The sequence below is a fragment of the Fundulus heteroclitus genome, chromosome 20 (assembly GCF_011125445.2).
Source record: "Fundulus heteroclitus isolate FHET01 chromosome 20, MU-UCD_Fhet_4.1, whole genome shotgun sequence".
NCBI classification, from domain to species: domain Eukaryota; kingdom Metazoa; phylum Chordata; class Actinopteri; order Cyprinodontiformes; family Fundulidae; genus Fundulus; species Fundulus heteroclitus.
Genome location: NC_046380.1, coordinates 43939920 through 43953777, shown reverse-complemented (window position 1 = coordinate 43953777; position 13858 = coordinate 43939920). Strand labels below are relative to the sequence as shown.

Genomic DNA, 13858 nt, shown 5'->3' with positions numbered 1-13858 from the left:
TGGTGACATTAAGTATTGGCACCCCTTTTTGAGGCACTTCCCAGTACAGGATTTGGACCAAACTGACAGAGTACAATCACCCGGTGATACTGAACACAACCATGCTAGCGGCTAACGGTTAGCATGTTGCTAACCAGAAGTAGCTTTAGAAAGGTCCTACCAACTTCTGCTTAGCCGGGGTTGTTCTGCCTTTACAGACAAATAGAGGGCTACAGCTGTGAGGGAGTCTCCATGACAACCCTTTAGCCAGAGGCTTCTAGGAGGTCCATTGACTTAACATGGCACCTTTCGAAGGGCACTGTGGGTGCTGTGAAGACCGTAGGAAGCTGAAATTCGCAGTGTTACTCCCCGTTAGTATTTTTGACGGTACCACGAGGCAGGCGCCTTGCTAAATTTCTTCAGAATTTTTTTAGTTGTTCTTAATCTTCAAATTCTTCAATTTTTTTTAATTTTTCAAATTCCTTCAAATTTGTTCAAATTCTCTAAATTTCTTCTAAATTTTTTAAATTCTTCAAGTTTGTCAGATTCTTCAAATTTTTCAAATTCCTTCAAATTTTTTGAAAATGTTCAAATATTTAAAATTTCTTCAAATTTTTCAAATTCCTTCAAACTTTTTCAAATTCTCCAAATTTCTTCAAATTTTTCATATTCTTCAAATTTTTCAAATTCTTCAAATTTCTTCAAATTTTTCAAACTTCAAAATCCTTCAAATTCTTCTATTTCTTTCAATTCTTCAAACTTTTTCAAATTCTTCAAATCTGATTTCAATGTTTTCTGCATCTTCTGCTCAATCATTCTGCAGATTAGCATTCTCACTGCTGTTTCGCAGGAACAGCCTTTTCTAGTTGTTTTCTTGTTTTTCTTTACTTTTTATTATTATTATTCCGTACGTTTTTCGACGCCTAACTCGTTCCGCATTTTTCAACCGATTTCAACCATTCTGGTATCAAAACGTTCAGCTCCTTCAGGACATTACTGCTATGACTTTTGGTAATTATAACTTTTATAATATTTAAAATATTCAACTTTTTGTGAGTTTTTTCTCTCATTGAAAATGAATGGAGAATCCTTCAAATTCTTCAAATTTTTCAGCTTTTTGACAGCTTACTGCTTCAGCCTACTTTCAGCTAGAAACGCCATTCAACTTTTAAAATGTAGTGATATCTTTCAGCTATTATGGTATATTTCATCTTTTTCATATATTTTACCATTTTCATATAGTACCTCCTTAAAATAATTTTGGCTTTTCAAGAAATTCAGCAAATAACATGCGTTGCTATGGTCGTCAAGGAGGCTCTTTTAGAGTGCGCACTCTAGAAATTCAACAAATTCTTCATCTCCGAACAACTTCTTCTCACTCGCTCAATTTTCAACCTATCCACATAAATTATACATCAAAACGTAGCAATTTTTGTCTGGATTCAGGAAATGTAACCCTCATTGGTGTAGCATTTATAGATTTTTCGCAAATCAGCCCAGAGCGACACAAACCCGAAACCTCCCCCATTCATTTCCTATGGAGCGGTTTAGAAAAATGACGTCTGAAAATCCAAAACATCACACGTTTTCGCATCATCGCTACTCCTAAACCGTTTGATGTACAGGCATGAGACTTTCACACATGAATGTCCCAACCCTTCTGGCACTCACAAAAAAGGAATTTTGTGGATAACTGTTACGGTTTTTCCGCAGGAACAATTTGTTCGGGAGTAGCGAATGTGCAAAATCCTGAAAATGCTTTAGAGCTGCATTTTTCCACATGATCCACTTTTTTACATCGTCGCTGTGCCTACACCGATTTTTGTACAAACATAAAAATGAGCAACATAGTCCTCAAAAGCCTGCTGATACTCACAGTGAAAGAATTAATTTGATATCTCCTATACTTTTTCAGCTAGAGCAATTTGTTTGGGACCGTTTTTAGAGGATTTTTGAAATTCCTTAAAAATCCCCTTTATATCATAATTTTTTACGCCTTTATTAAAATATTTCCTGCAAAAACCGATAGCAAGTCTTCTTCCCCTATCCGTTAAGAAATAAACGCAGAAAGAATTACGTCTCTACCATTTACGGATCAGGAGATATGGAGCGCTGTGCGAGGCAAAGTTCTCCATTATAACCCAATGGGACTTATTATGAGCAAAGTGTCTGCACTTGAGTAGACTGGTCCGCTGCAGGTGTGTGAGTGAGTTTCCATGACGACAGAACTCTGAGGGCCAGAGGGAGAAGCTCCATTGGGATACAATGGCAACTTTCGACGCCCGCTGCAGCGGCTGTGATTAATGTAGGAATCTGAAATTCGCACAGTCACTTCCTCTTGACATTTTAAAATTTTCAAGTGACTTTCAGCCATATGTCACTTTTCTGACCCATTTTGGATTTCACATGCTTTCCTATTGGGCCTTTGCTTCCAACAGGACCTGGCATGATGCCCAGACACGACCCAATTGGCCAATACAGCACCACCCACCTGTGGGAAATGGTGCTACACGCCATTTTGGTTAAATGTTGAGTTCTGGGCCCAGATGTGGTGAGGCTGAGTTGCTAAAGGAGGCGGATCTGACCCATGAACTTGGTGACCTTTGGTGACATTAAGTATTGGCACCCCTTTTTGAGGCACTTCCCAGTACAGGATTTGGACCAAACTGACAGAGTACAATCACCCGGTGATACTGAATACAACCATGTTAGCGGCTAACGGTTAGCATGTTGCTAATCGGAAGTAGCTCTAGGAAGCTCGGACAAACTTCTGCTTTACAGAGTCTGTACCTCCTTTATACAGAATGCTCCACAATAAGTTTGGGCCTCGTCACATAAAGCATCTCCAAGTTAGGAGGTGTCAAACATCCAATGCTTTTCAATGGGGGCGAAACCCCTTATACTCCCTAGAAATGCAGGCCCACATATGGCTACAGAATATTGAAGTTTGAAATTCTACTTCTGCTTTGTTAAACGATTCAGTGTTTAGAATGAGTTAGGAAATGTTTGGTGCCTTTCCCTCAGTTTTTTCTTCTTCTAATAATTCAGCTATTGTTCTTTCATGTTCAAATTCTTCAACTTCTTCAATGCTTTTCAGCTATTTTTTCTCTTCTTCAAAGATCTTCTGCATCTTTTGCTCAATCATTCAGCTATCTGCATTCACAGTGCATTTTCGCAGGAAATGCTAATTTTTCTAGTTTCTGATTCATTTCCTTTTTGTAGCTGCCCATATTGCTTAAATTTAAACATTAGTTTGCAGCTCTGCTCCACTTACTATCCCGGGTTTGTTTGTGTTAGCATTAGGTTGCAGTTTCCATCTATATGTTTAGGTTAAAGCTACTCCTGGATTATTTGGTTTCAAATTGTATATTCATATTTGTTTTCCTTTTTACTCACCAATGTGTGTCCCTTGTAGATCTGCAGCAGGGGAGGAGTATGGGAGGGGCCGGCCCAGTACTTCCTGCCTATATGTCTGAATGATGTCACTGATTGTTTGGCTGGGTTCTACCAATTAGAGGGTTTCTTTTGGAGTATTGCTTTGTTTTTTTTTAAAGTAACTTTTTGACTTTTCTTGTATTACATGGTTTATTATGTAGACCATTTTATTACTGTGAATGCAGTAGGCATTCACAGTTCTTGAGATCCTCTTTTGCGTTTTTAGTGTTTAAAGTTTGATTCACTTCTCCTCCTACAGTTTTTGTCCGATTTCAACCATTCAACTTTTAAACTATTGAGCTTCTTCTGGAATGGATGGCTATATCTTTTTGTACTTTTAACTTTTCAACTTTTTAAAATATTCAGCTTTTTCTGCAAATTTTCAGCTTTTTTTTTCTCCCATAGAAAATTAGTGTAATTCACTAAAATTCTGCTCATTTCAGCTGCTTTTTGACAGCTAACTGCTTCAGCCTACTTTCAGCTAGAAACGCCATTCAACTTTTAAAATGTAGTGATATCTTTCAGCTATTATGGTATATTTCATCTTTTTCATATATTTTACCATTTTCATATAGTACCTCCTTAAAATAATTTTGGCTTTTCAAGAAATTCAGCAAATAACATGTGTTGCTATGGTCGTCAAGGAGGCAGTTATAGAGTGCACACTGTAGAAATTCAACAAATTCTTCTTCTCCTCTGAACAACTTCTTCTCACTCGTTCAATTTTCAACCTATCCACATAAATTATACATCAAAACATAGGAATTTCTGTCTGGATTCAGGAAATGTAACCCTCATTGGTGTAGCGTTTATAGTTTTTTCACAAATCACCTCAGACCGCCAACAAGTCTAAACCCTCCTCATTCATTTCCTATGGAGCAATAGTGAAAAATGACACTTGAAAATTCCAAACACATGTTTTCAATTCGTCGCTACTCCTAGACCGTTTAATGTACAGGCATCAGACTTTCACACATTCAAGTCCCAACCCTTCTGGCGCTCACAAAAAAGGAATTTTGTGGATAACTGTTACGGTTTTGCCGTAGGAACAATTTGTTCGGGAGTAGTGAATGCGCAAAATCCTAAAAATGCTTTAGAGCTGCATTTTCCCACATCAACCACTTTTTTACATCGTCGCTGTGCCTACACCAATTTTTGTACAAACATAAAAATGAGCAACATAGTCCTCAAAAGCCTGCTGATACTCACAGTGAAAGAATTATTTTGATATCTCTTATACTTTTTCAGCTAGAGCGATTTGTTCTGGACCGTTTTTAGAGGATTTTTGAAATTCCTTAAAAATCCCCTTTATATCATAATTTTTTACGCCTAAAATATTTCCAGCAAAAACCGATAGCAAGTCTTCTTCCCCTATCCATTAAGAAATAAACGCAGAAAAAATTACGTCTCTACCATTTACGGATCAGGAGATATGAAGTGTTGTGCGAGGCAATGTTCTCCATTATAATCCTATTGGACATATTCTGAGCAAAGTGTCTGCACTTTGGTAGAATGACCCGCTGCAGGTGTGAGCAAGTTTCCATGACGACGGAACTCTGCTGACCAGAGGGACAGGCTCCATTGAGATACAATGGCAACTTTCGACACCCACTGCAGTGACTGTGATTAATATAGGAATCTGAAATTCACTTCCTCGTAACATTTTAAAATTTTCAAGTGATTATCAGCCATGTGTCACTTTTCTGACCCATTTTGGATTTCACATGCTTTCCTATTGGGCCTTTGCTTCCAAAAGGACCTGGCATGATGCCCAGACATGACCCAATTGGCCAATACAGCACCACCCACCTGTTGGAAATGGTGCTACACACCATTTTGGTCAAATGTTGAGTTCCGGGCCCAGATGTGGTGAGGCTGAGTTGCTAAAGGAGGCCGATCTGACCCATGAACTTTGGTCACGTTTGGTGACATTAAGTATTGGCACCCTTTTTTGAGGCACTTCCCAGTACAGGATTTGGACCAAACTGACAGAGTAACTGAACACAAACATGTTAGCGGCTAACGGTTAGCATGTTGCTAACCGGAAGTAGCTCTAGGAAGCTTGGACAAACTTCTGCTTTACAGAGTCTGTACCTCCTTTATACAGAATGCTCCACAATAAATTTGGGCCTCGTCGCGTAAAGCATCTCCAAGCTATGAGGTGTCAAACATCCAATGCTTTTCAATGGGGGCGAAATCCCTTATACTCCTAGAAATGCAGGCCCATGTATGGCTACAGTATATTCAAGTTTGAAATTCTACTTCTGCTTTGTTAAACGATTCAGTGTTTAGAATGAGTTAGGAAATGTTTGGTGCCATTCCCTCAGTTTTGTCTTCTTCTAATCATTCAGCCATTGTTCTTTCATGTTCAAATTCTTCAACTCTTTCAAATTCTTCAACTTCTTCAACTTTTTCAACTTCTTCAATGCTTTTCAGCTATTTTTTCTCTTCTTCAAAGATCTTCTGCATCTTTTGCTCAATCATTCAGCTTACTGCATTCACAGTGCATTTTCGCAGGAAATGCAAATTTTTCTTAGTTATACAGGAGTTTGTAAATCAGATTAATAATTGTATTTTTGTTTCATGTGTTTTCCTTTTCCCTGTTTAATTGTGGTTTGGTCAACTCAATTGCAGATGTGTTCCCACTTGATTATAAAACAGTGCTCTTGGAAGCTCAGAGGAACGAGTAGTGTTCAGAATCCTGTGGTGAATAAAAGTCTTCAGAAGCTGGAACTGTTGACTGAGGCTGTTTCTTTGGTTCCCCTTGCTGACCCTTGACCTCACTACCTTACAGGGGGAAAAGGAGGCCAGCCACCTGCTTGACCAGAACAAAGCCATATTGAGTTATTTTAAGGTGTTTAAGACTTTAAAGTTTTCCTTTTTATTTCTACCAGGACCTGCTGGTGACTGCTGCCTTTGCCTTCCTGTGGCTTGTGTCCTCCTCAGCTTGGGGCAAAGGCCTGACTGATGTCAAATGGGCCACCAATCCCAATCTCCTAGCACAATTATACATAAATAGTGAACCAGGAGAGTTTCCTTCTATGGGTCGCCTAAATGCTTCAGTGGTAAGTTTTGCTACGGACAAGTAGTGCAAGACCCAATGGATTCTATGATCAAACTAGGTTCTAAGAGTGATGACACTTGTTTGCAGGACATTTAGGGGAGTGGAATTTTCTTAACAAGTAGAATGGGGAAATCCTTGTGGTTGTGGTCAGTTAGTTGTTGCTGCAATGCAAGAGCCCTGGGAGAATTTATATTTGAACTTTAAATCCAAGATTGAACCAAAATCATCCTTTTATTAGTACACCAAGAATCTCTTTCAAACAAGTTGCATTTTGACTATAGGAGCCTTTTTTTTTAGGGTTGCTGAGGTTTTCTTATGAAACAGAAAGAGAGGCACAGTGTAGCATGTGGGGACCATGATGGTTCAGATTGGGGTGTAGAAGTTTTTCTGCACTTGTTTATTCAACAATCTGTAAGCCAATAGTTTCTTAAGCGAAGACCTCTGGAGTTAAAGAGGGGATAATGTCTTATACTACACTGGACTTAGTGCTGTTTTTATAATGGAGCTGTCAACTGATTAAAAACTAAAAAGCTCAGACTGGACATTGTCTTTATCATTCCATACTGTTAGGGAGTGGCCCGTCTGGTGTTGTGTAAGATCATTTATTTCTGTGCTCATTTGAAAACATTTCCTAGTGCTGACCATTAGGATATGTTCCTACAAATAAACACATTTAATATAAATACTATAAGATTGATGCCCCCAAACCACAAACATATGAAATCTAAAAATGATTGTTGCATTTTATGTTTAAGTAAAATACATTATTAAAGAAAGAAGTGAACTTGTTGTTTTTTACACTGATTTGTAATTGCTTCCTAATTTTTATATCTTCTATAGATTTTTGGCTTTCTCAACCTGATCCTCTGGGCAGGAAACTGCTGGTTTATTTACAAGGAGACGCCTTTCCACAAAGACACTAGCCAACCAGCCACAATGGAGGAAGAAGGAGTCCCTGGGCCTTAACCCTTCCCCTGAGCAGCCTTAAGCTCAGCCATGTCCCACAACGTGGTGCCCTAGAATCATCTCTTATGTTAATTGCTGAAATGGAAAAAACAGAAGGCCAACTGTCATTTACCCTCTCTTCAGCTCTCAATACATTGCTTAAGCTTTGGCTTCTGTCCAAACATCTCCTCCTGCCATATCTCTGCGCTGTCAAGTCTTTGAAACACTAAATGCAAATACAAAGCTAAATACTTTAATGCTGTGTTAGCTGGAAGTCCTGTCTGGTTTGATTGGCTTTAAATTTCAAGTTTGATATCTATGGTCTTCAGTGAAGCAAAGCTGCAGTGCATGTTCTGTGTGAGCTCACCCCCTGCTTTATGATAAACCACTCATCATAGAGATCACAATTATGACTTGCTGACCAGCAGCCACATTTAAAGACCCGCCAGCCAATGCTTAAACGGCTGAAACACACAAAAAATGTTTTGTTATTTTGTTCACACCACAGTTTACTTCAGTGTTTTCTTTTGTAATTCAGCCTAGAAAGCAAACCTTTCTAAAAAGTCTTTGGAACAAGTTGATGGTATTTTTGTTTTCAGTTCAGACTGGATTGTTTTCAATTACCTCACAGTGGAGCCGAAGCAAGGCAAACTGGGTGTATCCCTGAAATGTAAAGTTGAACATGCTCAATAACACTAAGAACTGTCTCCATTTGAACCAAAATGTGCCTTACTGTGATATTATTTATATACAGTTAATGTGACTTTTTATCAACAATTTCCTGGGAATTTGTTTTCTCTGAAGAGAAGGTTCAGTAAACAGGTTCTATGCATAGTCATTTTTTTTTTTGTGATGTGATTTTTGTCAGCATAAATGTTTGCATTGTACTAGGAATGAATATAACTGTATGGAGGGGATAATGGATGCTATGTTTTAAACACTACCAAGGAAGTATGTCATCTGAAATTGATTTAAACTCTCAGCAGCAGTTTTAAAGGTTTATCAGACAGTAATATGTTGTATGTTTCTCTTGTGGATTATTGACAATGAACTTTGTTTTTATGCTTACTTTGTGCAAAAAGAAGCAATTATTTTTTTCTGTATTGACACATTAAACACAACATCTGCACAGCTGACTATCTCCTTTTGTTCTGCCTTATGAACATACCTGGGGTTTTAAAAATCTTCTTCAGTTATCTGTGAGCAGTAACTGACAGTTTAGCACCCAGAAGGACTGGTCTGATGTAGTACATGTAGACCAGAGATTGGTGTGTGTGAACGAGTCAGTTTGCAAGGAGCTGGCATGTATAAAACCGGCACCAGAGGGCTTGAGTTGTGGTATCATGAACGAAGCAATACTGTTAGAGTCTGTGACTGGAGCATCCAACACCTAAAATAGTGACTGTAGGTCATTACACAGTATTACTGGGATCTAACAAAGTTTAATTTGGTCTACATGAAGCTGGATGATGGTTGTCCAGCTGTCCTGCACATTCTCCTTGCACAAGATCATAGACTTCAAGTCCAGGTGGAATTACTGATCCTCTCACTTATAATTTTGAAACTGGACAAAACCAGGCAAAATGGGAGAAGTTTCAGCTCTTTTGGCAGTGTGCGCATTACATATAGCATTTTCACTTGCAGGTACAAATACACAATTCTTGTATCCCTACACAGATTTCTAAAGCAATAAGGCATTTGGTTTAGAGGAGCTTCAGGGTATATTTGGGATATAAACATTACTGTTTTTGTTTAGAAGCAAGAAAGCTTTACATACAGCATGTTTACTTGAAGTTGAACCTCCATGTATTTTTTTTCACCATGAAGCAAAGGACAGTTATTGGAAAACACAAAAGGTGAAAACATGCATCCATTTTCGAACATGTCTATCACTATTGGGGTCGCAATGGGTGCTGGTGTCTATCTCCAGCTGTCAATGGGAGAGAGGCCGGGTACACCCTGGACAGGTCGCCAGTCTATCGCAGGGCAACACAGAGACAAACAACCATTCTTGCACACACTCACACCTAAGGAGACTTTAGAGAGGCCAGGTGATTTTTTTTTTTTTTTTTTACTTTCACAAGTGGAGCCGTTCCGCTTTTGCCATAGTGCTCTGCTTTATTTATACATGTAAATAGCTTTATTATCATTTATGCAGGGAATATTTCATGCTACATGGACACTACAATAAGAAAGTAGAAGAGAGAAAAAAGGTGAAAGAAAGAGGAAATAAAAGGGAGAGAAAATGTGAAAGAAATAGGAGATAAAAGGGAGAGAATGATAAAACAGCAGTCTGCTTCTTCACCTGCAAAAAGGGATGTAAAAAGAACAGCACAACCAGCATATGAAGTATTACAGATACAATAAAGAAGTGCCTTGATACCATCACTGAAATATATACAGTATTAATTAATACGACATGTGTGACAGCTGAAGATAATAAAATGGGTTTTCTGTATGGAAGTGAGTCTGTAAATACCTGGATCCAAGCACTATAGGTGTTTGTGAGAGTGTGCTTGTGTATGTAAGGTTTATCCAAAAGAAAAATGCTCAATAGTGGTTGTGAAGATCCAAAGACCCGCCCCGCCCGGAGCACCGAGGCAGACGCCAGGGGAACCAAGACCCCAGATACCCAAAGGGACCCTCAAAGTAAAGGTGCCCAAGAGGGGCCAGCAGAGGAAATCTGCCTCCCCCAACTATGGAAAAGGGCAGATGGCCACAAGGAAACCCCCCAACTGCTAGAATGCCGGCAGCCAGCTATGTTGGAGTGGATCCGGCCATGGGCCCCAGGGACCCGAGGCCTCAGGGGCATCCCACCTCTTGGCGGGGGCCCTGACCGAGCCCCGGGGGGCCAGGCCCCGCGAAGCAGCCGCCTGGACACCAAACCCCATCAATGCACCAGTGGGTCAAGGTGCCAGCCAACGGAGGGGAGCAGGACGGGGGAGTTGGGCTCCACACCTTAGTGGAGATCTGAGATGTCCTTGGGAGAGGGGGCAGTACAAACCCAACCTGACAAATAAACAGAAAACTACATACACAGTTCCCACCACCCCCACACGCAAACACTCCTTAAAAAAAAAAAACAAAAAAAAAAAAAAAAAAATAGGGGGACACAGTACACACATTCACACTTACCACTCACATCCCATATTCCCAGACCCAGGCACTGGCACCCTAAAGTGGCCCTAAGCACCACAAAGAGGCCCCTGGACCCACTAGGTGAACCCTAAAATCAAGATGGGGTGGCGGGGGCACCACCACAACCCAACCTACCCAGTTCCTGCTTCGGTCCCGGCCCCCATCCCGTATCCACACCAGACGACTCTTGGGCCGATCCCCCCCGGGGATGGGGCCAATCAACCACAGCTCCCCCCTCCTCAAACTCTGAATTTCTACCACCCCCCACACCCTCCCCCTCCATTCATATACAAAACATATATAAACATTTCAAGGAGTTTGATAATTGGTTTAAAAACCTGTGCCTACCAAATATTGTGGCTCGATGATGGGCGCCAGAAAGTCCACACCACAAACTCTAGTAGTGCCTAAATCAAACCATTTTGTTAAAATATCAACAGACAACGACTTTTCAGTACTTGTACAGGATTATTTTACAAGATAACTGTATATTTGCTTACCACCAGTGGCGGACTGAGACAATAATTCAGGCCGTGAATTTTATACCATCTCAGGCCATGCCACCACCAGCAAAACCTTAGAACATGCAGGTGGGTTTTGTGCTCTTACAAGATACCTGAAGATTCCTGCTCTGACTCCTTATTACTGCAGTTCACCACCTCCATGCCAGCAGGAGCTCTTGCAGCACTACTGCTACTGACACAGCTTTCTTGTAAAAAAAAATTATTCAAATTGTCATGTGCTTGTCAAACTGGTCAGTACCACCCCTCTCAATCTGCCTCTTAGTTTGAGCCATACTGCAGTCTGCACACCTAAGAGTGACACACATGACGAGGTCCCCCCACTGCAGGTGAAACCACACCCAGAAAACAAACAATTTCCAACCAAACAAAAACGAAGAAAACAGTTCATGTGCTGTTTAACCGTTTACCATTAATACATCTCTAAAAACAATAATATTCAACTAAACATGTAACGTTGGCTCATCGTTACACAAACCCACATCATTTTTAAGTCTACTAATTGACTGATGCATTGGCTATTTTCACACAACAAATATTTTCTTAAACTCAGTGGGATTTTACCAGGTTAAACAAAATTAAATAGAATATAACAATGATTTCATTGTTTTTAGAATTTAGAATTTGAGTTTTTGCAGGGTACACCAAATCTGAATTCAAGGACATTTTAGCATTACTTTTCTTTTCCATTTGTCATGATTTGTCTTTGGAGGAACCCGGACACAGCACACACACACAGAGCTAGTCCTTAAAGTGAGTTTATTAAACAGGTTGGAAGGTGAATGACGAGAGGAACCAGAGTCTTTTATGGAAGGAGATGAAGGGTGCAGAAGCTGGCTGACAGGAGGAGTGCGGGGAGACTGACCAGTGAGGAACGCCGGAGCTGAAGACTTGAGACCAGGGTGGAGCACTTGAAACCAGAATAACAGAACCGAGAGCTTGAGACTGTGGAACAGCTGCTGGAACTTGAGAACGTGGAACAACTTGTTGGAACTTGAATGTGGAACAGCTGCGGGAAGTTGAGAACGTGGAACAGAACGTGGAACCGCTGCGGGAACTTGAGAACGTGGAACAGCTGCGGGAACTTGAGAACGTGGAACTGAACTTGAGACCGTGGAACTGCTGGAGAACTTGAGTAGAACGGAACCCAGGAGACGTGAACAGGAGAAGAGAACTTGAGCAGGAACAGAAGCGTGTCTAGAGTTGAGGCTGGCTGGAACAAAACTAAAGTGAAGGCTTCTGACGGAGCAAAACATGAAAACTGAGCTGATGCAGTGTTCTGGCAGAGACTGAGCAGGAGAAGAACACTACAGACCGGCGAGCAAGAACAGACTGAGGTGAGTATAAATAAGGGTCGAACCAGGTGAGAGCAGTTGAAGGTTGATTGCAGCCTGACAGGTGCAATTAATTATTCTGAGCAGGGAAGGGAGAGAGGCAGCAAGGCACAGACTGCAGCCTACAAGCTGCATCCTGACACCATTGGCCATTAGTTAACCATGTTTTAAAATTTTCAGTACCTCAAAACCTTTGTTTAATTGAGTCAGTTTTGACCCTTGGTTCCTCACAGTGAGGCTAACCTCCTTATCAAACTATTGTGCAGGATAGCCTGCTGGCTCACTGTTCAACACTTGTGTTTATATCTTGCCTGCTCCTTTAGTGCCCTAAACTTTACTTTAGGGCCCTTTGCAGCATCAGTGGCCAGTGCTTGTTTCTCGCAGCCTCTGCCTCTCTGCTCCCCTTTCTTTTTTACTTTCTTGCAACATTTTACATGGTCTATAAGGTTGCGCATGTATCAAATGAAGTACACTGCATTTGATACATTGTTGCAAAGTACAAATGTAGTGGAGATTCTGAACCCTTTGCTCTATCAGCAGGGGGTATGCCAGGGTGTGACAGCAGCAGCTGTCTAATATAGACTACAGGTCTGGCAACAGCGCTACTGTGACAGGGAGCGTAGCATCCTTGGAGATAACAAGAGGGTGAGTGTCTGTATTTTACCTCTTGCAACTGCTTCACCGTTTCAGACAGGCAGCTATCTGAGTGAGCTGCAGAAAATGGCATGGATTGAGTGACTCGGACCTCTAAGATCGCTGAGCCAGCGGGCCAGGCCACCATCCGGGAGACCTGGAAAAAAATCCCGATTCTCCCTATGGCCTTGAGGTGTTCGATATTTTGAAGAATAACTCTCACCTATTTTGACCTGTATTTGTCTTCCGATTAAAAAGATATTTTAACCACCTATACATTCTACCTTTAATATCCATCTTCACCAGTTTGATCATCAGTCCTTCCCTCCACATCATATTGTATGCTTTCTCAATATCAAAGAATACAGCCATTACACTTTCTCTATTTATTTGTGCTTTTCTAATTTCATGTTCCAGACACAGAGATGGATCCATTGTGTTCCTTCGTTTTCTGAAGCCATTTTGCCATCTAGATATATATTGATTCCTTCCTAAGTAATATGTTAACCTGTTATTGATCATTTTCTCCATTATTTTGCAAATATTAGATGTTAATGCAATAGACCTATAATTTCCTGGATTTGGGCTCTCTTTTCCTGGTTTACATATTGGTATGATCACTAGATTAAATTAATGTACCACTCTCCTGCAATGGGACTGCCCTCGTTACAAAGGCAAAATAAATAAAAGCCCAAATCATGACACATTAACACTTCCTGTGTCACCATTCCCCATATCTACACAGGCTTCCTCAGGTCCTTCACTGTCCTCCCCATCTGAAAATGCTATTACAGGTGAACTATGTTTTG

The 13858-nt window shown here is 40.5% G+C and overlaps 1 protein-coding gene across 1 annotated transcript in view; it reads left to right on the top strand.

Moving 5' to 3' along the window:
- Window positions 1–8557, top strand: part of sypl2a (synaptophysin-like 2a) — a 30551-nt gene extending 21994 nt beyond the window's left edge. The window contains exons 5-6 of the mRNA XM_036151576.1: window positions 6309–6479; window positions 7319–8557. Of these exons, the coding sequence (XP_036007469.1) occupies window positions 6309–6479; window positions 7319–7444 (297 nt within the window). The 3' untranslated portion in view covers window positions 7445–8557. The remainder of the gene's footprint in view (window positions 1–6308; window positions 6480–7318) is intronic.
- Window positions 8558–13858: the final 5301 nt, after the last annotated feature.